Source organism: Mustela nivalis, assembly GCF_964662115.1.
Source record: "Mustela nivalis genome assembly, chromosome: 15".
In the NCBI taxonomy this organism is placed as follows: Eukaryota; Metazoa; Chordata; class Mammalia; order Carnivora; family Mustelidae; genus Mustela; species Mustela nivalis.
The window spans coordinates 7070870-7098491 of NC_139034.1; the positions used below are offsets into that span (position 1 = coordinate 7070870).

Consider the following 27622-nt stretch of genomic DNA (forward strand, 5'->3'; position numbering starts at 1 on the left):
AAAGTCGGAATGATTCCTTAGGAAAAAGATGCATATACTAGTCTGATGCTTCTATCATTCATTTGAAAAATGATACTTTTTCAAGTTAAATAATTTAATTGCCTAGTCTGATGCTTCTATCATTCATTTGAAAAATGATACTTTTTCAAGTTAAATAATTTCATTGCCATTGCTTATTGTTCTTATTGCTTAATGTTACTAGTTAGATCATGTTGGTAAGGCTCTGAGATACTTACATAAAAGCAGCAGTAGCTTTTTCTCTTGTAAGAAATGCATCTAAATGGGGTGCCTGGCTGGCTCAGATGGTTAAGTATCTGCATTCAGCTCAGATAATTCAGCGTAAGTAATGGCATCTTGCTTAAGTCATGATTACTATTTATTATAAACTTGCACTGAGCTTTGTGCCTATAATTTTACTTTGTGACATCATATCTTAAAAATCATAGCTTGGTTTCATCTTAATTCAAAAATTCATTCAGCAGTAAATGGCTACAATGGCCAAGGTCACTAATTTTTCTTTAAATCACAAATCTATTTCACTTCTGCCAGAATGTTAAAATTTGATTTCTGGGGCGCCTGGGTGGCTCAGTGGGTTAAGCCTCTGCCTTCGGCTCAGGTCATGATCTCAGGATTCTGGGGTCAAGCCCCATATCAGGCTCTCTGCTCAGCGGGGAGCCTGCTTCCCCCTCTTTCTCTATCTACCTGTGATCTCTCTCTCTCTCTGTCAAATAAATAAATAAATTTAAAAAAAATTTGATTTCTGTCGTTAGTCCCCCAAATAAAGTATCATCTGTAGCCTAGATATTTAAGAATCAGCAGAATTCATCCCATTAAACTCTGGTTTACTACGTCCTTCTAGACATGCGCCTTTCCCAGGCTACTTTGACACCATTGTTTTCTTCTGATCTCAGAGGCTAGCTTCTCCTCTTCCATCAGATTTCCGAATTTCAGAGTGTACCTGGTTTCCAGGCTAGGTCTTCGTCTTTATCTGTATTATACACAGATGGGATTTTAACAGTCCTTTGGCATTGGCTATTGTCTGCGCACTCATGATGTTCAAATTTATATCTCCAGGTACTGTCTCCCTTCTGTCTTGCTCAGCCCTCCTGCCATCTCAAGAGCTCCACATGGGTAGATAACCGGTATCTCAAGCTTAACATTTCAAAACAGAATTTTTATTTCTTCCCCACCTCCTCACCACTCTCCACCATCCCTCACGTTTTCACTCTCCCCAAAAAACTGAGAAACGGCACCATAATTTTCCCCGTGGTTTACAGAAACCTAGGCATCCTTCTCAGTTCCATCTGACCTCGCGTCTAACTCACATTCAGTATATCCAGTTGTTCTTACAATAAGTATTTCTCAACTACAGCCAGTTGACAGCATGTCCCTGGTTATCTAAGTTTAACTCAATCCACCATCATCATGATCACCATCATCTGAACCACTGCTGTCCTTCCCACCGGATGTCCTTCTCTCTTCCCCTCTGCAGGCGGGCGTCTTTCTAATGCTAGAGCTTGTCACCTTCTACACCCCAAACCCTCCAGTCACTTCCTGTTCTTTTTTAATGGTCGTGAAACTCGCCATTATTAAACGGACAGTAGCATTGACTACATCCACAACGCAACCCTTACCACCATCTACTTCCATAACCCTTTGTCCCACCAAACAGAAACGCTGACAGTCCTTCTTCTCCTCCCATCTCCGCCCCTTTGTAATGTCGGATCGGCTTTCTGACTCCATCCACTCCCCTGTTCTAGATATTTCATATAAGAGGAGTTATAGCAATATGTGTCCTTTTGCATCTGGCTTATTTCACTTAGCATAATGTTTTCAAGATTTGTTTATGCCATAATATCTATCTTATTTTCATTTCATATCTTCATTTCATTCCATTTCATCTGTATACCACATGTGTGTTATCCAATCATCTGTTAGTAGATGATTGGGTTGTTTTCACCTTTCAGCCACTGTGGGTAATATTGCACAGACCCACCTGTTTGAGTCCCTGTTTTCTATTCTTTTGAGTATGGGCCTAGGAGTAAAAGTGTTAGGTTGTATTCAATGTTTAACTTTTGGAGGAACTACTGGACTGTATCCTCCAGTCGCTGTATCACTTACATTCCCACCAGCAGTGTGCACATCTCTACCAATACTTACTTTCTGCTTTATCCTCCTCCTTCTAGTAGGTGTGAAGTTGTAGCTCATTGTGGTTTTTATTTGCATTCCCTGATGACTAGTGAATTGGAGCCTCTTGTGTTTATTGGCCATTTGTATACCTTCTTTGGAGAAATGTCTATTGAAGTACTTTGCCCATTTTGAATGGCTTGCCTTTTTGTTGTTGGCTTGTAGGTGTTCTTTATATATTCTGAATATTAAACGTCCTCAGATATATAGTTCGCAAATATTTGCTCACATTTCATGGGTTGTCAATGTCCTTGATGGTGCCCTTTGAAGCACAAAAGTTTTTGATTTTGATAAAACCCAATTTTTCTGTTTTTTCTTGTGTCACCTGTGCTTTTGGTATATATGTAAGGAACCTTTGCCAAATCCAAGGTTTTCCCCTATGTTTTCTTCTAAGAATTTTATAGCTTTCACTCTTAAATTTAGGTCTTTGATTCATTTTTTTATTTTAATATGATATGAGATCGTATCGAACTTCATTCTTTTGCACGTGGATATCCAGTTTTCCCACCAGCATTTGTTGAAAAGACTGTTCTTTCCCCTATTGAATGGTCTTGGCACCCTTGTCAAAAATCAGTTGACCATGGTTGTCTGGGTTTATTTCTGAGCTCTCAATCATATCCCATTGGTCTGCAGGCCTATCCTTATGTCAGTACCATACTTTTCTGATTACTATAGCATTTATAGCAAGTTTGAAATTTGGGAAGTTTGAGTCCTCCAACTTTGCTCTTTTTCAAGATTATTTTTGTTATTTAGGGTTCCTTTTTCAATGTGAATCTTAGGATTTTTTTTCATTCCTTGAAAAAGCCATTGAGATTCATTGATAGAGATTGCATTGAGTTATGCATATTACTTTGTTATTTTTTTAATGGATTTTTTTATTTAAATCTGTACTCTTTTTAAGTAAGCTCTATGCCCAATGTGAGGCTTAAACTCACAACCCCAAAATCAAGATTTGCTTTCTCTATTGACTGAGCCAGCCAAGTAACTTATGTGTGTCACTTTGGATTGTATTATCATCTTAAGTATTCTAATCTATGAACATGGGATGTCTTTCCATTTATTTTGGTCTTCTATCTTTCAACAATGTTTTGTATTTCTAGTGTACAAATTTTTACCTCCTTAGTTAGATTTATTCTTAAGTACCTTAATCTTTTTTATGATATTATAAATAGGATTATTTTCTTAATTTCCTTTTTGGATTTTAGTCCTAATAGTTTCTTTGTAGAATCTGTAGGGGTTTCTATGTATAAGATCAAGTCATCTATGCACAAGGAAAGTTTTGTTTCTTTCTTCTCAGTTTGGATGTATTTTATTTCTTTCTCTTGCCTAACTACTCTGGCAAGGACTTCTACTATGTAAAGTAGAAGTGGTAAAAGCAGTTTTCCTTGTGTTCTTCCTGATGTTAGGGAAAAGTGTTTGGTTTTTTACCATTGAATATGATGTTAGCTGTGGGTTTTTCATATAACCTGTATCATGTTAAGGAAGTTCCTTGTTTTCCTAATTTATTCAGTATTTTTATCATGAAAGGGTGTTAGATTTTGTCAAGTGCTTTCTTAGTGTAAAATTGAGATGATCATTTTTTTTTCCTCCCTTTTATTTCATTTTTGTATATTACATTGACTGATTTTTGTATGATTAATCATCAGCACCTTCCTGGGATAAATCCCATCTGGTCATGGTATGTAACCCTTTAACATGCTATTGAAATTGATTTTCTGTTGTTTTGTTGAGGGTTTCATGTCTGTCTTTGTAAGGGCTCTTGATCTGTAGTTTTCTTTCTTTGTAGTGCCTTTTATCTAGCTTTCGTATCAGGGTAATGCTGGCCTCCTAGAAAATCTGGAGGTGTTCTGTCTTCAGTGTTTTGGAAGAGTTTGAGAAGGAGTGATGTGAATTCTTTAAATATTGGCAGAATTCAGGGCACCTGGGTGGCCCAGTTGGTTAGATATCTGCCTTCAGCTCAGGTCATAATCTCAAGGCCCTAGGTTGGAGTCTGGAGTCTGGTTCCCTGCTTAGTGGAAAGTCTGCCTCTCCCTCTCTCTCTCTGCCCCTCCCACCACCTAATGCATGCACTCATTCTCTCTCTCTGTGGAATAAATAAATAAAATATTTAAAATAAATAAATACATGTATCTATATTTATATTTATTCTCGGTAAGCTTCACCAGTGGGGCCATTTGGTCCTCTTTCTTTGCTGGGAGGTTTTTGATGACTGATTCTGTTTCCTTGTCTTCTAATAGTTCTTTTCTGATTTTCTATTTCTTCTGTTTTGTTTTTTTTTGGTTTGTGTATTTCTAAGAATTGTCCATTTCATCTGGTTTATCCAGTGTGTTGGTGTACAGTTGGTATTCTCATATAATCCTTTTTATTTCTGTAAAGTCAATAGCAATGTACTCTCTTTCATTTCAGATTTTAATAATTTATATATTTCTCTTTTTTTTTTTAGTCAATCTGAGGTTTTATTAATTTTGCCAATCTTTTCGAAGAATCAACTTTTGGTCTTGTTGACTCTCTCTCTCTCTCTTGTTTTTTTTTTTTTTTTTTTGTTCTCTATTTTGTTTATCTCTGCTCTAATCCTTATTTCCTCCCACCTAGCTTTTGGGTTAATTTGTTTTTGTTTTTCTAATGTCTTTGAAAGTTGATGTTTAAGTTATTCACATGAGAGCTTCTTTTTTAATGTAGACATTTTAATACTATAAATTTTCCTCTAAGCATTGTTTTTGCTGCTTCCCATAGGTTTTGTTATGTTGTGGTTTTGTTTTTATTCATCTCAAAGGATTTTCTAATTTCTTCTGCAATTTCTTCCTTGACCCATTGATTATTTAAGAGTCCATTGTTGAATTTCTTCATATTTGTGAAATTTCCAGTTTTCTTTCTGTTAGTGATTTCTAGGTTCATTCCACTGTGATTGGAAAAGTTACTTTGCATGATTTCAGTTTTTAAAAATTTTTGAAACTTGTTTTGTGACATCACATATGGTCTATCATAGATAATATTCCACGTGCACTTGAGAAGATAGTGTGTTCTGCTATCGTTGACCATATCCTATTATTCTTAGAAAAGAATCCAAACTCCTCACTACGGTTTTTAAATCCCTACATGAACTGACGCTGAACGGGTTCTCCAACAATCATCTTCCTCCGCTCTCCTTTTAGTTCTTGCTCAGGAAATAATTTTATTTCCTGAATTATTAATTAACTTAATGCTTGTTGCTGTAATAATATTGTATCTTTTGATAGCATATGAAACAATATATCTTTGTGAAAAGTTTTAAAAATATATGGGAAAGGCTTATCTGTGAGCCAAAAAGTGGAGATACCCCACATGTCCCTCAGCTGATGAATGGATAAACAAAAGTGGTATATCCATGCCATGGAACGTTATTCAACTGTAAAAGGAATGAAGCTCCTATACATGCTACAAAATGGTTGAGCCATGAAAACACTATGTCAAGTGATAAGAGTCACATAATATTGCCACAAAAGGCCACCTAATATGGTATGATTCCATTTATATGAAATATGTAGAATAGGGAGATCCATAGAGACAGAAAGCAGATTAGTGCTTGCCTGGAAGCAGAGAGAAAGGAGAATGGAGACTGACTGCTTAATGGGTAGGGGGTTTCCTTTTGAGGTGATGAAAATGTTCTAGAATTAGTGGTGATGGTTGCACATCATATACTCAGTGTCACTAGTGGTTAACTGTTATGTATATTTTACCACAATTCAAAAAAAATCAGTCCAGTTTAAATATATATGGAAACACATAGAAAAAAGTCATTTTGGAGTAACATTTCTATTGGTTACTAAAAAAACAAAAAACAAAAAACAAAAAAACCACATAGTTCTAAGACCAAAGTCTAAATTGAAAAAAAAATAAATGATGGAGGCTCACTGTTTAATTTTATCCATATTATACCAATGATTGGTATAAAGTGGATAAAAAAATTCATCTATTTTGTTTAGTGACAGACTCTTTTGTGGTACATCTGGAATTCATATGAGTGTTAACATAGATTTTTGTTTAGCCAGTTTAGATTAACAAGATAAAGCTTACACTCCAGAACTGTATCCTTGCCTCAATTAACATTGCAAAGAACTCTGTTAATATTTCTTTTTTATTAAAGAACATTACTAGAAATAGATTCATCAGGTTTTATTTTGTTAAACCTGTATTTGATATGGGATTTTTCTTGGTGGTGGTAGAAGAACACAGAAAGCAATAGATTGAACTATAGTTTACGTGAAAGAAATTTAAAAATCAAAGATAAAATATTTCAGTGAAAGTTATTGGGAAATGTCTGAAGTGTATGTTTCTATTTCAGAACTAATTTTTAATTGCATTGCTTGTGCCAGAACGTGGTCATAAGTGCTCACACTTCCAATTCTGTCAGAGTGACATGTCCTAGGGCAGGAAACCGGATATATTATTTGCATGTGTTAAACTAGCTGATGAAAATGCAAGACATCATTGAAATCTTGAAAACAGAAGCTTAGAAAGCATAGTTCACTTACCGCTTGTTCTTCCCCACTATATTTATTTTATACTCATCCAATTATATCCTAGAGACCTTAAAAATAACGTTTAAAAAGGCCATACCTTATTTTTCACTGCAAAAAAATACAATAGCCTCTTTAATCTTGGGGATAAGACAGTTTAAATTTGTGAAGTTAGATTTGTGTTTTTAAATTAGGTCATGTTAGGGTCACCTGGGTGGCTCAGTGTGTTAAGCGACTGCCTTAGGCTCAGGTCATGATCTCAGCGTCCTGGGATCCATCCCTGCATCTCATTGTCTCAGGCTCCCTGCTCAGTAGGGAGCCTGTTTCTCCCTCTCCCCTGCCCCCTCATGCTGTCACTATCTCTCCCCCTCTCAAATAACTAAATAAAATCTTTTAAAAAAGTAGGTCACATTATATTGTATATTTTAGCTGATTACCTAGAATTTATTAGTCTGTACAAAATTTCAGCCAAGAATCCTTCACACTAGTAAATTTTTTTTTTAAGATTTTATTTATTTATTTGACACACAGAGAGAGATCACAAGTAGGCAGAGAGGCAGGCAGAGAGAGAGGAGGAAGCAGGCTCCCTGCTGAGCGGAGAGCCCAATGCGGGGCTCCATCTCAGTACCCCAGGATCATGACCTGAGCAGAAGGAAGAGGCTTTAACCCACTGAGCCACGCAGGCGTCCCCACACTATAGTAAATTTTTTGCTCTAAATAGTTGGGAAAAACACAATATAATTTACAAAACACACACACACACACACACACACACACACCAAACAAAAAAATATCCATGAATTTTAGAGTCATACAAACGAGGCTCAAATCTAGATCCAACCACCCAATATTTGTTCGAAATAAAAAAAAATACATATATATGTATGTACAGCCTTCTTCATGGACAAAACCCTCACTGTAAAGGATTGTTATGACATTTCAAAAGTGAGTAACTAAGGAGCTGACCTTCTGTCGGTGTTCGGCCTATGGAAGCTGTGATGGTGTTGTGATCATCTGAGTTAAGTGTCTCCAGAAAATAATCACGGATTCCCGTCATTAAGAGTTCTCCAGATGCTCGTGTTACCTTCTCCATACTTCTACCTAGTTTTAGGGGGAGACGTTCAGTAAAAATGTAAGATTCGCATACCTGATTTGATCAAATGATAGGGATGCTTCATCATCCCCTTTATCCAATTCAGCTAGTAATCAGCTTCCAAAAATGAGACCAAAGAGGCTTTCACTGGAGGATGTGGTTGGCCTCCCCTTTTCTAGCCTCTTTGGTCATTCCCTATAAATTAGTCCTCACGATGTATGGATTGTTAACTAAGATTACATTTGGCATATAATAACTAAAATAAGATCCTTTCATGATGAGTCCATGAAGTGCTAACTAAAATTGACTAGAGAAGGTGAGGGTTTTGTTTCTTATTCATTCTGCGGTTATATTCAATAATCTTCAAGGTTTGTGTGTTGATAAATCGGAGCAACCCTTGCTCTTCCACCTGTGGTCACCTTAACATCACATAAAAAACGTGCCAGGGGAACTGTTCTTTGCTACCAGCTGTGGCCATCTGCACTATCACCAACTGTGTACCCAAGGGTGGAAGCAAATGCGGAAAACACATCATTGGCAAAATCTCAGCCTATTAATTAGAGAGGTCCCTGTTAAGTAAACCTCTGGATACTTCCAGTCTCTTTTGCAAACATCCATTCATCCCATCATTGATCATATACACATGGGCACCAACTATGTGCCAACAACAATTGCAGGTGTTATAACACTGGTAGCAGATGAAACTGACAAAAATCCCTGCCCTTACGGAAGCTGGATTTTGGTGGGAGGTGAAACTGCTTAGGTGAATTGATAAGTTACTGTTACAAGGAGACCCCAAAAGATGGCCACATAACTAAGAGAGATGTTCCCGTCTGCATTCTGCAGGCCTGCATGGGGGAGCAGGTCCGCTGCAGGATGTCACGCAGAGCCCAGGGGCTTGTGCCCAGCGCTTTACCAGCCTTTGGATATCTTCATCTATGGGATCTGAGCATTATTCAGCCATTTTCTGCTTAGCGCCCACAGTGAAAGGGACGGCTGGGGCAAGCCATCAGTCCCCAGATCGGAGAGGACAGAAACTATACACATCACTAACGTTCATCCCTCCTACTCCCTACTGACTCTCACTTCGACATAACATCATGCCTAGCTGCAAAGGAAGCAGGAAAATATGGCCTCTGGCTGGGACCAGCTTACACACAAGCCCAGCAGGTGTGTTGGGGAATGCAGGACAGATTTTTTTTTTACCCCCACTGGAGGGGAGAATGAAAACGAACCAAACAAGTTAAAGACATAAAGTGCCAGATGGCAGTAAGTACTCGGAAGGGAAAGGCAGCAGGGAAGGGGTAAGAAGCACAGGTCAGAGACTGCAGGTTTAAAATACTTTGGTGGAGAAGCCTTGCTAAGTAGGCGATGTTTGCAGAAGGGCCGCTGACGGAGCAATCTGTGCAGCCCGGGATGAGCCCTGCCAACAGGCTGTGTAGCGCAGGAGAGGTCTGTGGGGAGGGAGAGATTGCAGAAGGAAGTGAGGAGATCGGGGTTGTCAAGGTCATCTTTTGGACTCGTTTCTGAGTTTAAGATGCCTCCCCACCACCCGCCAAGTGGAGAGGTTCAATAAGCTATTGGATAGGTGAATCTCGAGTTCAGGGAAACAGCTCAGACTGGAAACAAAAATTTCAGAGTCACGAAATACAGCATCCTACTTAATCTCATTCTTCAATGTGAAGGTCATGGTCATTTCTGTAAGAAGAAATCAGCCAGGCCACAGATAGATCCCAAGGCTTTCTTAATAGCCAGCGTGTCCTAGTGTGCCGGGCAGCTAGCTCCATAGGAGCTCATCTGGCTCCAGGGACACTTTCACTGAGTCTCCAGCCTCACTGATGGTGGATCTTGGTGTCTGCATGGTGGCCCACTATTTAATCTTGTCATTGAGGAAACCAAGCTTCAGAGAGGGGGAAAGTCTTGTCTGTGGCCAGGGCAGAAAGCGTTGAGAGCTAGAATTGGGAGACCTAGTTTCCTCCCTCCTAAGCCAAGACGGGGCTCTTGGTCAGGACAATAATCTGGGAAGAAGGATCTTCTGTTTAGCGGGTTTTTTAAACAGACTGCTAGGAAGTTGGGAGGTTAAACATGTCGGGAGATCAGTAGGAAGCAGAGCTATGGAATTACCAATGAAACCTCAGAGAGTGCACGCGGGAGCCTGATGCTTCTGACCCGTCCCAGACTCAGTGGCCTCCCTTAACATGCCTTTCCTCCCCACCTCAGTGACACTCGGGCATTGCTCCATGGGCCTGCCACCAACATGCAACTCCGAGAGCCACGCTGAGACCGAGGGACCTGAAATGTTCTCTCAGGCCAGGGGCCCTCGTGCGGAACTGGCTTCATGCACACAGGGCCAGCCTGCTGTTGAGAAAGTCCCCAGATCTCTGTGTGTCCAGGCTAGTTTCCCTCAGCAGAAATGAGCATGGCCTGCATGCAGACACAACCCACATTTGGCTCCTCTTCCCTGTAGAAAGGTTTACTCACTTACAAGCTACATGCACCCACGAACCAATGTGGTCCACTGGAAAGGGTCCCAAAGCCTGGTTTCAGATCTCCAGCCATCTCGCTTTGCTGTGTAGCCTTGAGCAAACTACCCCAAGTCTTGGTTTCCTCATCTATACAAGGAGGCCCATCAGTGCATTCTCACGGCTCTGCCAGGTTGCAAAGAGAATGAAATCCCTAGAGGTATGTCAGCAGTGTCCAGGACTCTAAAAGCACCCAGAAGTCAGCTGAAGCCTATTTCAGTCAAGTCTATGGCCTGCCTGCACACTGCGTTCCTAATTTGCATCTTCTGAGGACTTTTCCATGATTCATCAGAGTCCAGTAATACAGATCTCTCTACTACACGCGTCTCTCCAGCTACATTCTGAAGCTGCTTAGGGGTTGAGATATAAGGAGAGTATCTCTGCGATTGGGATATTTTGCACTGGTCACTCCAAAGAGGGTAAAAGTGTACGTGAATAAAAACACTTGCCAGACTTTGTTGGCGACCTCTCTTTTCTCTTCCTCTTCTGTTCAGATTCTCATTCAGCTTACTTAATGCCTCTTAGGATGCCTTATCCAGAGTAGATACTCAGGATATAATTGTTCTGCTGAGCTGAACTCCTAAGGAAATGTATAATATAAAATTCCACTTATTTAATGTAATACAAAATTTAAGCTAAGAAAACAGTTCTCACTCTGAAGTAACTTTGCCAGAGGGTAGTGCTAAGATTATAGTGGAATTTAATAATTTCATTAGGGTAAGAGATGCCTTTGTATTCCAGAAAAGTTAAAACTTTCCAAAGACTGTGGACATTCCTATTCCCAGTTCTTCAGAACTCCTATCAGAATCCTAATAAAGTATGGGTAAAATTCCTTGCGGGCATTCAATACGCTTGGTCAACTATGGACGGGGAATTCAGTCAAGGCATGTGGGTGGAAAGAATCTTTAATCTCAGCATCATTGCAGTGAGCACAGGTCAGCAAAACAATACTTTTCAGTTTGTGGTAGATACATCTTTTTCTGAGAAATCCTCAGCAACACCTCAATTAACCAGAACTTAATAGACTAGAAGCTACTTCATAAATTGGCACCAACCTCCTCTGCCCCGTTCCCCCTTTTTTACTACCCAAATCAAAAAGAATTATAAGAAAACAGATTTTTAGCAGAAACTCATGTGAATAAGTTTCTGGAGTTGTTCTTAATCCAAATGATAGGCAGCCCAATCTCCCATAATGTCCACATAAATGTCTGCATTGTCGTATGTGATGATTGAACCTATAGAGGATGAGACTATTTCCTAGAAAATAAATTGTTTGCTGTAATGGTTGCATTTACTTGTACATATAAACAAAAACCCAGAATGGGGTTTCTAGAGCCCTGCTTCCCCTGGGGACCTCTCTGAGAGGGTGGCTGGGTTCACAAGACACCTTTTTTTTTAATGCAGGTGTCAAACGTTGAGAGGTAAAACTACTATATTTTTCTTGTTCATCCTCAGATGATACTTCCAAGGAAATGTATACAGAAGGGGCTTACTGAGTGCACTTTTGTAAAAAAAAAAAAAAAAAAAAAAATCAGTGTTATTATGGCAACTCGATATCCTTGAGATTACAATGTTAGCATCCTGCCGTGGAAAGACATTTATTCCTAAGACTTTTACGATTAGCTTAGGGAAGATAAATCCTGAATCATAAACACCAGACTCAAAATCCTCATCAGGGGCATTTTAGCATGTTTATAAAGCAAGAACATTTCCTTTCACATGAAGGCAAATAAGCTAACATACTTACAAAGAAGTTCAACAAGAACGTATGGGACTCTCTTTGTGATTCCACTTTAACCCGAAATCCTGATTCTCAGTAGGGTTTTCCTGAATATCCAATGCTATGTGAATTGATGAGCTCAACCCGAGAGCTAAACCAGGGTTAGGAACTTTGCGATCTTCGGGTCATGTCACGTGCTGTGTCTTGCTCGGACGACAGCTCTTGCTGAAGCCCTGTGTTGTGTGGAGCTGGGTCATTTGACGAAGAGTTTCAGCTTACCTTGCTCTGAAGTCAGTCACCTTTGTCACCAACATAAGCAAGGTGGCAGGTTTCCACAGCTGCACCATTTGATCCAAAAAGATAAGAGTCACCTCTCCCAAATCCGTGACCCTGGGGTGTAGTCCACTATTTCCCTTGTGCGGGATACAAATTCCTCTGTGCCTGTGTTCGTAGATCCTCTTGTCAGTTTGTCCATTGATAGAGGCTGCTTCAGATTTCAATTTAAATGTGGCCCCAGAATCATTGAGCCTAGAAATACCATGACTCAATATTCCCAGGTGATCACTCCTGCTATCATATTTTTATGATTCATAGATGTTCAGTCATTCAACAGCCAGACATTAAAAAAATGTTCACTGTCTCAGAAATTGGGGGTGACTACTAGGCTGTGAATGATCCCACTCCTTATTTTTCCCTAAAGTTACCCCCCCCCCCGCCCCGCATCCCTTAATTCAGTGTGTTTGAAAATGTAGGTGATCTCATTCCAATTAAATTGCAAATATTACATACCTACGATGTGCCAAAGGCATGTCCAGCACTGGGAGAGAGAGAAAGTTGAGGGATTCCAGCTCGCCAACAGCTCTGGTCTAATGGGCCTTAAAAGCACATTCTGGCAACACAGTGTGCTGAAGGTTGTGTGTCCACACACAGTCTTTGTTGTGGGAAAGGAAGCGTGGCTCATCCACACATTTTGGGGTGCAGGTGAAGGTGTGGTATTAAAGAAATCTAAGAGGAGGGAGCACTGAGCCTTCTTAAAATACCTTTTCTTGTCTTCTGGAGTCTTACTCAAATAATAAAGGTGGCCACCAAGTTGGGGGTAAGCGTCTGAGTCTCTTGGGTGGTTGAGAGCCTGCTGACCCCATTCTTGTGGTTTCCAGGTACCAGCAAGGTCAACCTCGTGAAGATCCCATCCACGGCCTCCAGCCCGCGGGACACAGCCCTGGCGGCCGTCATCTGCAGTGCCCTGGCCACGGTCCTTCTGGCCCTGCTGATCCTCTGTGTCATCTACTGTAAGAGGCAGTTTATGGAGAAAAAGCCCAGCTGTGAGTGCGGAGCTCTTTCCGTTCCTTAGCATGTGGGTGAGGAGTGTTTACCTTCATTGTCACTGCAGGTTCCACGAGGCCTTGACCAAGACAATAGTCAGGAGCTATCCAAAGGGACAAAGTGCTCACGGAGACGCAGCTCCCAGTCACCTGGTCCCCCAGAGGCACCACTTTACAAGGACCCTGAAAAGGCCTCAGGGTCCTGTGCCACTAGACAAAATGGAAAATCCTTCCAACTTCTGGCAACAGAAGTATCTGTAATTTGAGCTTTTAACAGATTCATTCCTAGTTGTGCCTCTGCATAAGAAGATGTATTTTTAAATGTGTATGAGAGCCATCTTTTTCTTCAGATATATTAAGAGCTAGGAGGGTACCTATCTGCATTGTGGTGGTCATGGGCTCCTTAACAGAGGCAGTGATCTTCGCTGACAGAATTCTCTCCCCCTGTAGGGTCGCTGAGAGTGCAAGACATTCAGTACAACGGTTCTGAACTGTCATGTTTTGACAGACCTCGGCTCAATGAATCTGCTCCCAGAGCATGTTGTCAGTGCCACCGGGACTCTGCTCAGACCTGTGGTAAGTGTAGCAGGGCAAGGGGCCATTAGGGGAATCTAGGGACATATACGTTGCAAAGAAGTGTCCCTGTTTGCCCACAGCTCGGTTGCTCTGCTTAGCTTCCTAGTTAAAGCTAATCTTGTTAAAGGATTCTTTGTGCCCTCATGGTTTGGGTGTTTTGAGCCTCTTAAGTAGTGAGAAGAAAAGAAGCATCTCATTAAAATTCTAGAATTGTTGGGCAACTTTTTAAAGCAAGTTTGCCTTTATTGTTTTGGGTCCATTGACTGATTAAAAATAAAATCCTTTTGTAGAGTAGGAGCATGTATCCTGTCTTGTCTGGTGGATTCAAGCTGAACTTTGATGGGTCTTCTAAATGTCTTTTGGGATTCCTTAAAGAAGAGCAGGGAGAGAGCACTATGGCAGGGGTTTCCACGAACCTCAGTTGCCCCCGGGGACTACTGACAGAAAAGGAAGTTTAGGGAAGTCATGCAATGGAAATTGGTTTCTCACCAGGGCAAAACACAAGCACAGATAATACTTTTCCTGCCACTTATTTACATTCATCCACACAAGGCTCCCACATTTACACTGCCCTCTCAACCCCTGTTGTGAGGACCCCTCCCCTCCTCTGCAAAGCAGATTCTGGCAGTGCCCTTCCTGGACATCCACCCCTGCCTGCCTGGTTCACGTGCTCAGAGTCCCTTTAAAGCAATGCTGACAGGGCCATTTCTCTCTAAGCTGAGGGTTTCCCACTTAGATTGACTGACACTCTTGGAGCTGTGCTGTCAAGAACTTACAGGATTCCACTTTCTGAGCTGATGTTCTGTATGTGGAGGAAGACGTTTTTAGCGGACTGATTTTGCTACAGCTCGTTATTGTCTTCTGTTTTAGGAATGGGTCGGGAACAAAATATAGGTCCCTCTGTGGTGTGTGTGAATCTATTTTTGCCTTTGCCTATGTAGGGACTAGACTTCTAGACAGTATGGACGATAACTGGGTGAACCTCCAAACACCCCCAGAGCTGGGGTTCCCAGACACTGAACTGGCACAGGAATCATTTCCTGAGACCTGAACTCAGATGTAATAAAATGCAGCACTGGGCAAACTCTGCCTCCTCTTAACTTCTGTCTGAGAAGAAGGATTAAATGGGCAGATGGCCTTGGTGCTCGTCCTCTTAACAGAGCAGCACACGGAGCCTGGAAAGAATCTGCCTGCTCCCCGCGCTCCGTAGAGCTTGCCACTTACGTGGTTTCCTCCTCCATGGCAGCGCCTTCACCCTTCGACCTTTTTACTTTGACATCATTTAAGACTTAGAAAAATGCTGGAACAATAGCACAAAGAATTCTCTCACTCTTCACCCAAATTCCCCCAATATTAACATTTTATCTCGTTTCACATCTGCTTTATCATTTTTCTAAATATGGTAAAGATATATGTATTTATACACACTGCTTTCATGTCCACTTAAAAATCAGTTGCAGAGATGATATCCCTTTACTCCTTAGTACTACGGTGTTCGTTTCTTAAGAACAAGAACATTTTCTTACAGAACAGCATGGTTATGAAAATCAGAAAATCAGCATTAAATCAAACCTATTGTATAATCTACAGAGCATATTCAGATTTTCTGAGTTGTCGCAAAAATGTCCTTAAAAGAGGGAGGCCTGGGGTGCCTGGGTGGCTCAGTGGGTTAAAGCCTCTGCCTTTGGCTTCGGTCATGATCAAGGCTCAAGCCCGAGATCAGGCTTCCCCCCTCTCTCTGACTGCCTCTCTGCCTACTTGTGATCTCTCTCTCTGTCAAATAAATAAATAAAAGATATATTTTTAAAAAAAAAAAAAAGAGGGAGGCCTGGGTGGCTCAGTCTGTTAAGTGTCTGCCTTCAGCTCAGGTCACGATCCCAGGGACCTGGGATTGACTCCCGCATCGGGGGGTTCAGGGGGTGTCCCTGCTCAGTGGGGAATCTGCTTCTCCCTCTGCCCCTTCCCCTGCTTGTGATCCCTCTCTCCCACTGTCAAATAAATAAATAAAATTTTTAAAAATAAATAACTAAAAATTAAGTTAAAATGTCTTTAAAAGAATATCCCAGATAACATTATTGGATTTAGTTGTCAAATCTCTTTACCTTATTATTTTTTTTTAAGATTTTACTTATTTATTTATTTGAGAGAGAGAGAGAGAGCGCAAGAGTGTGAGCACAAGCAGGGAGAACAGCAGGAGAGGGAGAAGCAGTCTCCCTGCTGAGCAGGGAGCTTGATGTGGGACTTGATCCCAGGACCCTGGGACCATGACCTGAGCCAAAGGCAGACGCTTAACCGACTGAGCCACCCAGGTGTCTCTTGACCGTTTTTTAATCTGGCATAGGTCCTTCATCTTTCTTGGTGTTTCAGGACATTATTGTTGTTGACAAGCACAGACCAGTAATTCTGTAGAATAACCCTCAGGTTGGGTTCGTCCGATGTTTCTGTATAATTAGAAACAGAAATCCTGCAGGGGTGATGCTGTGTCCTTCCCAGTGTCCCACATCAAGAGGCACAGCGTGAGCAGCCGTCCCCTTCCCGGTCGGGTCAGTTTGGTTCCCTTCGCCAAGGAGGCATCTGCCAAGTTTCTCTGCTATAACATGATTGTTTTTCCCTTCGTAATTAAGAAATACTTTGCAAAAGACTCTTCGAGGCTGTGTAAATATCCTGTTACTCTCCAAACTTTCACCCAAGAGTTTAGCATCTTCTGGTGGTTCTTACCTAAATCAGTCATTACCATGATGGTGACAAATGCTAGTTTTCGAATTCCATCCTTTGGTCCACATTTATTAGTTGGCTTCCCACAGCAAGAAAGAACTTCTTCTTCCCCTCTTATTTATTTACTTGAATTAGCATGGACTCGTGGACCCTCTTCCACGGCTTCTATTCCTTTGCCATCATCGTTTATCTTGGTGCTCATGTTTTCCTAGGCTGGCCCGGGACAGATCCCTTCAGCCTGGCTCATGTGTCATTCTGACATGTCCAGATTATTCTTTCAGCACTTGCTTCATCTCAGGCACACAGAAACTTCTAGGCTCAACTTGCTCTTGGTTGCTTGAGCCCTAGAAACAGCCATTTCTAAAAGGAAAGACAGTGTCTTTGGCTTTTAAATAATTTTTTTTTTGAAGAACTTATTTATTTATTTGATACAGAGAGAGACAGCAAGAGAGGGAACACAAGCAGGGGACGTGGGAGAGGGAGAAGCAGGCTTCCCGCCGAGCAGGGATCCTGATGCGAGGCTCCATCCCAGGACCCTGGGATCATGACCTGAGCCGAAGGCAGACGCTTAACAATTGAGCCACCCAGGTGCCCCTGGCTTTTAAATAATTTTGAAACAGCTCATGTGAGCATGACCCGGGTTTGCTGAGGATCGGCCGTGTATCCAGGCGAGTTCTCCGAGCTCACAATAGCATATATTCACACAACCCAACGTGGGGCCTGAGCTGAGAGACATTTAGGCAAAGGTGTGTGTGTGGGTATCCATCCTGCTGGCAATTGCATGTCGATGTTGAACATTCATTTTTGAAAAGGCCAATAATTTCACTATATTTTTCCTTTTTATGAGAGTGAAATCATTTCACATGCAGACTTTGGATCCACAAACACATACATGGATATGGAAATAGAGAATTTTCTCACATCTTTCTCTCTCTCCAAATGTGTGTCTTTATCTTTATGTGCTTTAGTATGTGTTTGTATATAATCAGAATTACATGTGTATGTATGTAGAGAGCTCACCAAACGTCGACAATGTTCATTTCAGTTTATAAGGTTGGGTCGTATTTATTTTTGAATTTCTCAACTTAATCCCTGTCCTCTAAATTTTTTTTTTCTTCTGTACACTTACATTATCTTTGTAACCAAAAATCGATGCTGCCTCAGTGAACAAAATGGTTTGCAAAGCTGTGCTGTGTGCATACCTCTAATTATTCCTTAACGTTCCATTACTAGCAGGTAAACATTAATACCTCTGTGTGGTGTGTGTGCGTGCATGCACGTGTGTGTGTGTGTTGTGTTCAAGGGTTTGAACGTGTCTCTGTTCATGTTCTGTACCGCTAGCCCACTCGGCAGGACTCTGTTCCGCTTTCTGCTGTCTCCTCAGCAGTTCAGGGAGTCTCATTTGACACACTGTCTCACAGTCCATGCTGTCACCTCTCGTTATTATTTTTACTGTGGTAAAATACACATAACATAAAATTTGTCATCTTAACGCTGTTTAAGGGTGCCATTCAGCGGCCCTGAGCCCATTCACACGGTGCGCGGCCGTCACCGACCCCTATCTGCAGAGCCCTTCAGCTCCCCCAACTGAAACTCTGTTCCCAGCAATCCGTGATGCCGCCCCCCACATCCCACTTTCCCCAGCCCCTGGCACCCACAGTTCTTTCAGTCTCTACAGCTTTGACTACTCCAGGTACTTCATATAAGCCCTTTCATTATTTTCATAATAGAACAAAAGAGAGAGAATTAAACCTCAGATTTCCTTTCCCCCAAAAAGTCACCCAAAGGGGACTAGCTGGATTTCCTCCAGCAATGTTGGGCCAGTATTAATGAGAAAGTTCCCAGAAGGCAGCCTTGTACTTCACACCTCTGCTGGCTTCCCTAGGGCCTGTTCACTTGATTCCATCTCTGTGCTGTGACGAAGCTGGCAGCGTGGACCGGGTGACTCTTGGCTGTAGGGTGCATTCCAAGGCCACTCTTCAGGAGAGGTAACTCGGGATTTTTAAACCATATAATATCACATCCCCTTGTCTAAATGTGCCTTCTACCAACTTAACAATTTTCATGTCAAACTATGAGACGTCAATTAAAAATATTATTGATGGCATTCTGGATATCGGAGGGGGACAAATCCTTGAGTCTCTCGGGGTTACTGATGCCCAGTGAGACATTCTTTACACTTTACACTCTATTAATTTTGGTTTTACTTCATATTCATGATTTGTGACACTTCTGTTACCTGTAAATAATTCGTAACATGTCATTTACTCACAGAATTTTCACAGAGCTATGAAGAAACTCAGTTAAGACCCAGGAAACTGCCTGTTTTAGACATTGAGTTATACGTATAACTACATTGGTTAGAAGTAGGTACACAAATTCAGTTTGAAAGTAAGCAGAATAATTAAACATACTGTATGGAAGCAAGTTTATAACAAAGGAAGCACTAGAATTCAGATATAATCCATTGCTGTTTCATCTAGGAAATTTAAAAGCAGAGAGGGTATGGCTTTGTAGTGGTGTTTTTCCTCCCCGTAGATGACTTGAGCGTCTTTTGAATGTGTGTTCAGACACCCAGGTCCAGTGGGGGAGACCATGCCCACATTCTTCGGGTCCCTTTCAAGGTCCATCTGTGGCGAGTTTTCAGACGCCTGGCCTCTGATGCAAAATCCCGTGTGTGGCGACGACATCTCTCTTTGTGATTCTTATCCTGAACTCACTGGAGAAGATACTCATTCTCTCAATCCAGAAAACGAAAGCTCTTCCTCCTTGGATTCCAACAGTAGTCAGGATTTGGTTGGTGGAGCTGTTCCAATTCATTCTGAAAACTGTACAGAAGCTGCTGGTCCCTCTCGACGTAACCACCCACTGACGGAGCCCGTGCTGACTCAGGACACACTGCCCGCCAGAAGCCAACTGTGTCAGGAGAATGGTGCCATTGTCAGCCTGACCACGCCGACGTCCCTCCAGGTAAGTCAGTGACTACCCACAAGAAGGACACAGCGCTGGCTCACGGCAGACCGGGGACTGGAACTCCTCTCACCAGAGAATGTGGGAGGACCTGATGAGAAGGTTTTTTCCATTGTTCATAACTTCTTTTTCTTATATGTATGGAGAATATATTGTAAATTAAATTTCAAGAGTCTTTTTCCCCCCCGTAACTAACAGGTACTCTGAAGTTTATAACGAGCAGCTGCTTTCTTTTACTCCTTGTAAATCCAAGTATTAGCACAGCACCCCCAGCCCCGTTGCTGACTGAGAGAGAGAGTCACAAGAACATCTTGTAAACAGTTCCTCACCTTCGTTTTCCACCCAATGATGGTTTCTGCCCGAAACTTACATGCACTTCATTCACCATCAAGCTAATGGCAGTTTAGATCTCCCAAAGTTTAGATCTCTTTTCCCTCTCTGTTCCTGTTGTTTTCAAAACTGACCAGTGCTGTTGGAAATTGATTGTTGGTTGTGATCCAGGTCCACATACTGCAGAAGTACCTTCTGGAAAGAAGGGTTTAAAATCAGATTTGCAAGGAGATGGTTGCCACAGGGAGCTGGGGCTTTCAAGCATGCTACAAGGCCAGAGGCAGAGAAGCATCAGGGAAGCCTGGGCACTAACCCTGCTTTCCCCTTCTTGTGAGGATGTGGCTGGTCCTGAATTTGACCTAATGTCTACAAGCATCTCCCTACTATAAGAACATATACGTTGGAATACATTCTTTGGAGAAAAAATGACCAGCCTTTAGTATAAAAGGGCCGAGTCACAGCAAAAGTGAGGCTTCCAGGTGCCAGAAGGTCCTACCTGCACACCCAGCCTTGCTCTCACTGCTCGTGAGCAGACCAGCTCAGGAGCCCCAGGGCCTGGGGAGGCGCTCTGGCCCGTGCTGCGTCTGCTTTCGAGAGGGGACTCGATTTCCCATGAGGTCCTGTATCCTGGTCTCATGATGTCAGATGCAGTCTGAAGTCGAGGTGTGAATGGAGAAGTGTGCCTTTCAAGAATAGCACGTAGGTGATAGGTTGATCGAAATCCGCAAGACTTTTTCTCTGAAATGCAAAATTTAGAAAATTTACAGGGAACGCTATGCAGAAGGCATTTGTTGGCTTTGGAGAAAAATAATTTCATTTTTCTCAAAATAAAATAAATGAAGAAGATATAAGGGAAGACAAGCAAACAACTAAGGCATTTGAAATGTAAAACACAGGGGTGCCTGGGTGGCTTCTTCGGAAAAGCGTCTGCCTTCGGCTTAGATCGTAATCTCAGGGTCCTGGAATCCAGCCCCAAGTCAGCAGGGAGTCTGCTCCTCCCTCTGCTTCTGCCTGTCCCCCCACTCATGTTTGTTCTCTCTCTCTCTTTCCTCCAAATAAATAAATAAATAAAATCTTTAATAAAATACAATGTAAAATACATACCTCTGTAGTGAAGAATGAGTCTTTACTGACCTTGTTCTTTTGAGCCATCCCGTAATTTTTATAACTTCCATGATAAGACTAAGAAAAGATAAGAGTTAGCTGAGTTGTGTGTAGTTGTCAAGAACATACCATGGCCCACAAGCCTTGAGGGCCAAGTGCCACGTGCAGCTGCCTGGAGGAGGAGGTAACAGGCCCGGAGAACAGTGAAAGAGGCAGAGAACAGGATGCAGAAAGATCCTGTCCCTTCAGCAGCTGACCCCAACTTCTCAGTCCGATGCCTTGCCAAGTACTCTAAAACACAAGTCTTGGGAGACTCTTAAAATTCAATCTGAGACACTGTTTCATTACAAGATGCGGAAGTTTCTTTGATACCAAGTCAATTGGTTTTGATCAGAAACTTGTCCTACGTACACAAATGTTAGAGTAGCTGGAATTGTGTTTCCAGTGACTACCTACAGCTTTGCCGAGTACCGTCAGCAAGTAGAATTACCCCTCATCTTAATTGTGTAGCTCATCCCCAGGTTCGTGATGTAAATTCTATGACTAAGGAGTGAAACTTCTCAATGCCAAGTCATATCAGAACCAATTCATTTTCTACCTTTTTCTGTTTGTGTTGTTGGTGAGGTGGGCATGGGAAGAAGCGTCATTATTACAGCTGTATGAATGTAAAATCATTTAGTGTAGAAGATTGCTATATGTAACAGCATTAACTTCTTGTCAAAGACAGTTGTCAAGGTAATCATGATCTACATAAAGATACTTTCAACTCAGGTTATTATGAAAGAAAGTTATAATCATGTAAAATGAATGAGAAAATGTTACATTCAAGTTACACAATGTAATGTATTAGTGAAAGGTTTAATAACTTTCTAAGATGTGTTGTCTTATAATTATTAGGTAATTTGGTAAATATAAATGAGGCATTCTGAATTCAGGAAAGGAATTTTTAAAAAAATGAATCATTTCAGTTTCCCCCTATAGTTAAAAACAACAAATAGTATCATGAGCCTATTTTGAGATAATCTTATCCAGGTTCTGAAAAGCACTGTGTCTTTTCACTGGTTGCCTTTACTGAGTGTGTGATATTTAGTGAGAGAACCTTAATCTTTGAAACAAGTAGGAGAAATACAATTGTACATCTTTGGGAGATTGATTCTCTTCTTTGTTTCAAGGGTTGGCCAAGTAGGTAGCTCAACAGTTCTATTTTTTTTTTCAAAATGTTAAATTCCAAAAGGCAATTCAGACTTCCTCTTAACAGGTTGCTTCTCCAATGTAGGAAACATACTTACTTCTCACAAATAATTTGCTTTCAGCAGCTTGGTATTATGAACCAAAGGACTTTCGGCTCCTTGAGTTTGTGTTCAGTTAGCTTGGTCTGTGTGCTCATTCATAATTCAGGAAAGCACAACACTTCTGTTTGAGAAATGCATAAGGGCAGCTTGAGCCATTATAGTGGCCTCCCCCTTTAGTGATTTATTTCTACTTATTTTCAAAGGAACTTGAAAATCCTACCTAGTCATTCACTCATATTTTCAGCTTTTTAACCTTAATTTCCGCCTTCTATCCAACTTTATTGAGATAACAATCGACATTTGCCATTGTGTGAGCTAAGGTGTGCAGTGTGATGATCTGATACACATCTATATTGCAAAATGCACAATGGCACTTTTGTCTTACAGGGTCACATTGCTAATGAACGAAGCGTTTGTTTCCAGAAACTGTATTTTTACACTGTCGTTTTCTTGTGGGTGGTTTAAGACCACACAGAATCTGATGATGATAGTTATGGTGCAGGATAAAAGAGGTGTGAGAACTTTGTTTAGTCTGAATGACTCAGTTCTAATCAAATTTCCCCTATACACACCTCCCCAGAAAGCAAGAGAACTAAGATATTTGGGACATCATTCACTAAGGTACTTGGGAGAATGAGACCAGTCTGTTTACTTACAGAAAAGGTTCTTTTTGGTGATGTTTTTAGCCATCATTGGAAATGTCAACATGAAATAGTAGAAAGAATGGTAGGAAAGATATTAGATGACCTGGGTTCTAGTTGCTCAGTCTTTTCAAATCTCTGTTTCTTTCCATGTTGGCAAAATGAGTGCCATTTTTCTCCCACAGTCGTGTTAATGTGATAATTATGGTCATACCAACTGATCAACATATTTGATGAAACTATTTTAGATTATTGAGAGTTCTTTCAGAAGCTTCTATTTCTAGACTCTCTTCTTCTACCTAGGGAAAAGAAATCTTTTCCTGTAAACTTACCAGATATGTCACCGATGTCAGATTAGTGGTAAATAAGTGAATGAAAGATTACTGCTTAAAATGAAGGTTTATTTACTCACAGTAATGTGCCTTTGGCTGATGTTTTCAGAAGTCAGGTCGCTGCCCTTCTGTGATAAGGGACAGATTGAAGGACACCACTACGCGGAGGATATTTGCCCTAGGGAGAGTGTGAGCCTTCCAGGAAGATCAGGAGGGAAATCATTTCTAAACCATCTCTAAACTTTCTCCAGTGGGTTAGCAGAAGTTTTAAATACAAAGAAGGAGAGTGTCACTATTCACTAATCATCTTTGTCCTTTCAAAGAAGGGACCAAAAGGATCCTAACAGCTTTACATATAAATGCTTCAAAAGAGTGCAACATAGAAACAAGCTTTAAGTGTTTGAATGGGGTCAAAATGAGCAAAAGAATCATTCGTTAATACATTTTTTTTTTCCTGTGGGACACACATTATTGTCTCTGCAGTGTCATTTGCAAATACTGAGTGATAGTGAATTGTTATAAAATCTTTATTTTATTCTTGGAGTACATACGTACCTGGATATTCAAACATCATTAATGATGTTCAAGTTATTCAAGTCATGTGTGCTACTAGTAAAAGTTATTTACAATAATTTTTAACAATGTTAGCCCAGTAGCTTTCATGTGTAAGGTCTTGTTTTTCAAGCTTTCCTTTCTGTTGCTGTTTTAGGAAGCTTAAAGGACTTGCTTCTTTCTACAGTAGAAGAAAATGGATGGAACCCAGTGTGCACTCACCCCTCCACTTAGGCTTACGGACTGAGCCCCGTCTGGACCCTGCATGGCTTCTGGGGGAAAAAAATAAATCTGAACCAAACTGATGGCATTTTAAGCCTTTCAACCAGTTGCTTCTGAGCCAGACCAGCTGTAAGCTGAAACCTCAAGGAATAACAAGAAAAGACTCCAGGCACTCACGATACTCTGCATTTTTCCTAAACAAGAAGCTTCTATGCCACAAAGCGTAACTTCAAAGGCTGATGGCTCAAGTTTGCAGCCTACGAGATTATGAGCATATAACAAGAAACAGAAATGCACTCATGCTTATTTTCATGGTGAATGTGGTTTTACCAAACTGAAGACCCAGAGTATAGGTTTTCATTTACACTTTCTTTCCAGAAATAATTTCGTATAGCCGATTAGCTTACTAAAAGTCAGTGTCCAAACAGCTACTTTAGTTGTTTCTGTAGAGTGGTTCAAAAATAAGTGTTTTTGTATTTGGTGAAGCTCACTTTTTCATCATCTGATTAGCTCAGGCAATTAGAGTTGACTTGATGCTGACTGCCTCAGTCAGGGCTTTGTTAGCTGAAGTTAACATCTAGGAACTAGGAGTAAGAGGATAGCAAGTCTTTTCCAGAATCGACACTTGTAACCTTAGTCACTGACTCGTGAACCCCTGCTGAAGCTAGTAGGGAGAGGGGCCCGAGCTGAGGGAGTGGTGGTGAAAGAGCCCCCTACCCCACCACCCTGCATTAAAAACCACTTAGCACACGTATCCTAGAGACTTGTATACAATGATTAACATATTTCTGTGAAAATCAGTTGACATGGAAGCATTTGCTACTTCTGTCCCTGTGACTGAGCTTAGAAGATCCAGAATTCCTCTCTTAGAGAAGAGTGATGATTTATAAAGATAATGCTTTCTTTTCCTCCACCGCCCCCTCACCTCCTGCCATCTGACGACCACCCCCCTGTTCTCTCTACCTGTGAGTATGTTTTTCTCTTTGCTTTCATGCATTGTATCTTATACTAAGGGCTTCAGAAAGTACCCCCTGTCTGGTTCCCCTCCTACTGAAATGCAACACGGGAGTCATCCTAGGAGACACTACAGACTAGAAGGAGAAGAAAACGCCCTATTTGTAGGTGGCCTGTAGGTGAACAGCTCATCACTGCCTTTATGGGATCTGACCAAGTGGCGCTCCCATGGTGCCTGCTTCCTTAGCACAGTTCTCTCCTACCCTAGCCAGTGATGCTGGATTTAAGCGGGGTGTCAGGTGTCCCATCCTAGTATTTACGCACTAGAACTTTCTCTACAGCTAAGACAGACACGAACCCAGCTCAGTCACGAACACGGGGATGGCTCATTTGTTCTTAATCTTGGTGTCCTGGAGAGGACTACCGGAGTAGGATTTATCTTTTTCCTCCTTGAACCTCCCTGATCAGCTCTGGCCTTTGTCTTTTAACTGATTACTACTAGCTCTGTCACATTTGCACTTAAAAAAGAAATCAAACATGACCTTGTTGGAGTCACTAAAAAACTTGGTTTCACCATCCCTCCCCCCACTGCCACCCAGATCAGTGCCTTTTACCTAACATTAAACTGAACGTGGAAAAATTCTGTCTTTCTTAGGCCATTTTTCTCTTCTCATTTAGTAGACTATGCTTTTCTCTCTCTGTAAGACATGAGGCAAATCTACTGGGCCCCCTTCCTCGTGGCGGGGCCAGTTTCTCTCCCCTATTGTCAGTCTTAGGCTCCGACGTGTGTGGATTAGCTTGCTGGGCTCAGTTCTCCTCAGGACCTCAGTTACCTGAACCAAACTAAGAAATTAGTGTAATCTCAGGGTGACCCACAATCTTTTCTGTCTGTCTCGTGCCCTCTTTTCTTTTCCCTTCTTAGCGTTAACCAACGGTTTTTCAACTTGGATAACTTGCCAGCTCTTATGAGAGCTGCCTTCAGGAAAATATTTAGGATTTGACCCCAAGATGTCTATGAAAACGCACACTAGGGTTTCCTCGAGTGGCTTCACTGTAATTCACATATGTGTATGCCATTGTTTGCAATCTGATCGTTTTGTTTTGACAGAGGGATGATCAAAGTCAGTCAGAGTTGTGCTCCTTCTGGTGGCCTAAATATATTTTCCACATGTAGAAACTCTCTTCAACTTCAAAGACAAATACTTGCCGGAGAAAGCTAGATGGACAGGCATGAGACTGTGGCCCCAAACCCTAAAACAGCACTTCGGATCAGTAAGGAAACACTTCGGGTTGAAAGTCGATTTCATCTGATATTGCACTGGAAAAATCCCAGGCTGTTTTATCAAGATAAAGACGTTTTACCACCGCCTACTGCAGAAACATCCAATAATGTTAGATTCTATACTCTGTATAAACCCTTGAGAGGGAAAGCCCAATCTGCATTTTCCGGGGTTGAGTGCTCTACAACGCTTACAGGAACTTGGCTGCTAAGGTACAGGCACCAGAAAATCATCGTCGGGTCTAGGAGTGAGAATTGGTGTGACTTCGAAAGTTGCAGAAACCCACCAACAAGAATGAGACAAGGATTTGGGGAATGACCATGGAAAGGCATGGGTTTTCTCATTTTGTGTATATGGAATATATTTTTCAAATATAGATTTTTCTACTTTAGATAACATGTTAATGTTGCTATTACCTAGTTAAGCTCTATTGTCAGTGCTAGTTTAAAAAAAAAAAATTGAAAAGAAAAGGACAAGAGTCCGTCCTTGCTTGCAGGTCGCCAGCTCGAATCGATTTAGAGTTCATCGTGACTATTTTGCATACTGGAATTTATAAATTTGTAAATTTTCTTTTTCTTATACAAATAGTTTTGTAATACCCTTTTTTATATGTGAATAAAATTGTTATCTGGTATTCGTATTGACATGTCCAGTACAGAAATGATTGGTGATGGGAATACTGACTCGTCTTCCTCCCTGGCTCTCCAGGTGGGGACCTTGCTAAGTTCTGGTCCTTCCGGTTGAACCCTTTTGCCCTTCAAATGTCACGAGGGGGATTTGAAATCCTTTGCAGTTAGCTGGTTCTATTTCTCAGGCCTGTCAAGCTACTGAAGAATGCTCTGAGTTCATTGAGAAGCTTTGGCATCAAGATTTTATTATCATCTCTTCTTTTTCCTCCTTCATTTTATGACGTAAAGAGGGAAAGAACGAAAGGTGGGGAGGTTTGATGTTCATTCTCTCCAGAGGTCAGTAGGGTGTTCTGCAGAGGAGTGGACTGACTCCCACAGAGCAACACGGGTCCCTGGAAGAGTTTCTTCTTTCCTTCCCACCTTTTGACCTTCCTTCCCCCCAGTAAAGCTTTTAAAGCTATTATTAGATTCTGAGAGAGGACTTTAAACTTCCTGGAAAAAAACTGAGTTATTTTAAAGTGCACCGTATTCGCTCAGTCAGTCTGTAGTGTTAAATGACACTATGAATTCCCTGAAGGGAGAACATTAGATTCTTTCCTCCTTCCACACCACTCACACCCCAGCTCCTTGGCTCAAGTATACTTGTCCCATGTGTGTGCAGTCTGGCTGGGCGTGTGGGTACCAT

At 41.4% G+C, this 27622-nt stretch overlaps 1 protein-coding gene across 3 annotated transcripts in view; it reads left to right on the top strand.

Annotated features, from left to right (window-relative positions):
• The window catches only part of TNFRSF19 (TNF receptor superfamily member 19), a 90737-nt gene extending 63795 nt beyond the window's left edge, over positions 1–26942 (top strand). For all 3 annotated transcript variants that reach the window (XM_082701496.1, XM_082701495.1, XM_082701494.1), the window contains 5 exons: positions 13176–13340; positions 13791–13916; positions 18517–18619; positions 19202–19601; positions 24010–26942. In XM_082701496.1, the coding sequence (XP_082557622.1) occupies positions 13176–13340; positions 13791–13916; positions 18517–18619; positions 19202–19601; positions 24010–24018 (803 nt within the window). In that variant the 3' untranslated portion in view covers positions 24019–26942. The remainder of the gene's footprint in view (positions 1–13175; positions 13341–13790; positions 13917–18516; positions 18620–19201; positions 19602–24009) is intronic.
• Positions 26943–27622: the final 680 nt, after the last annotated feature.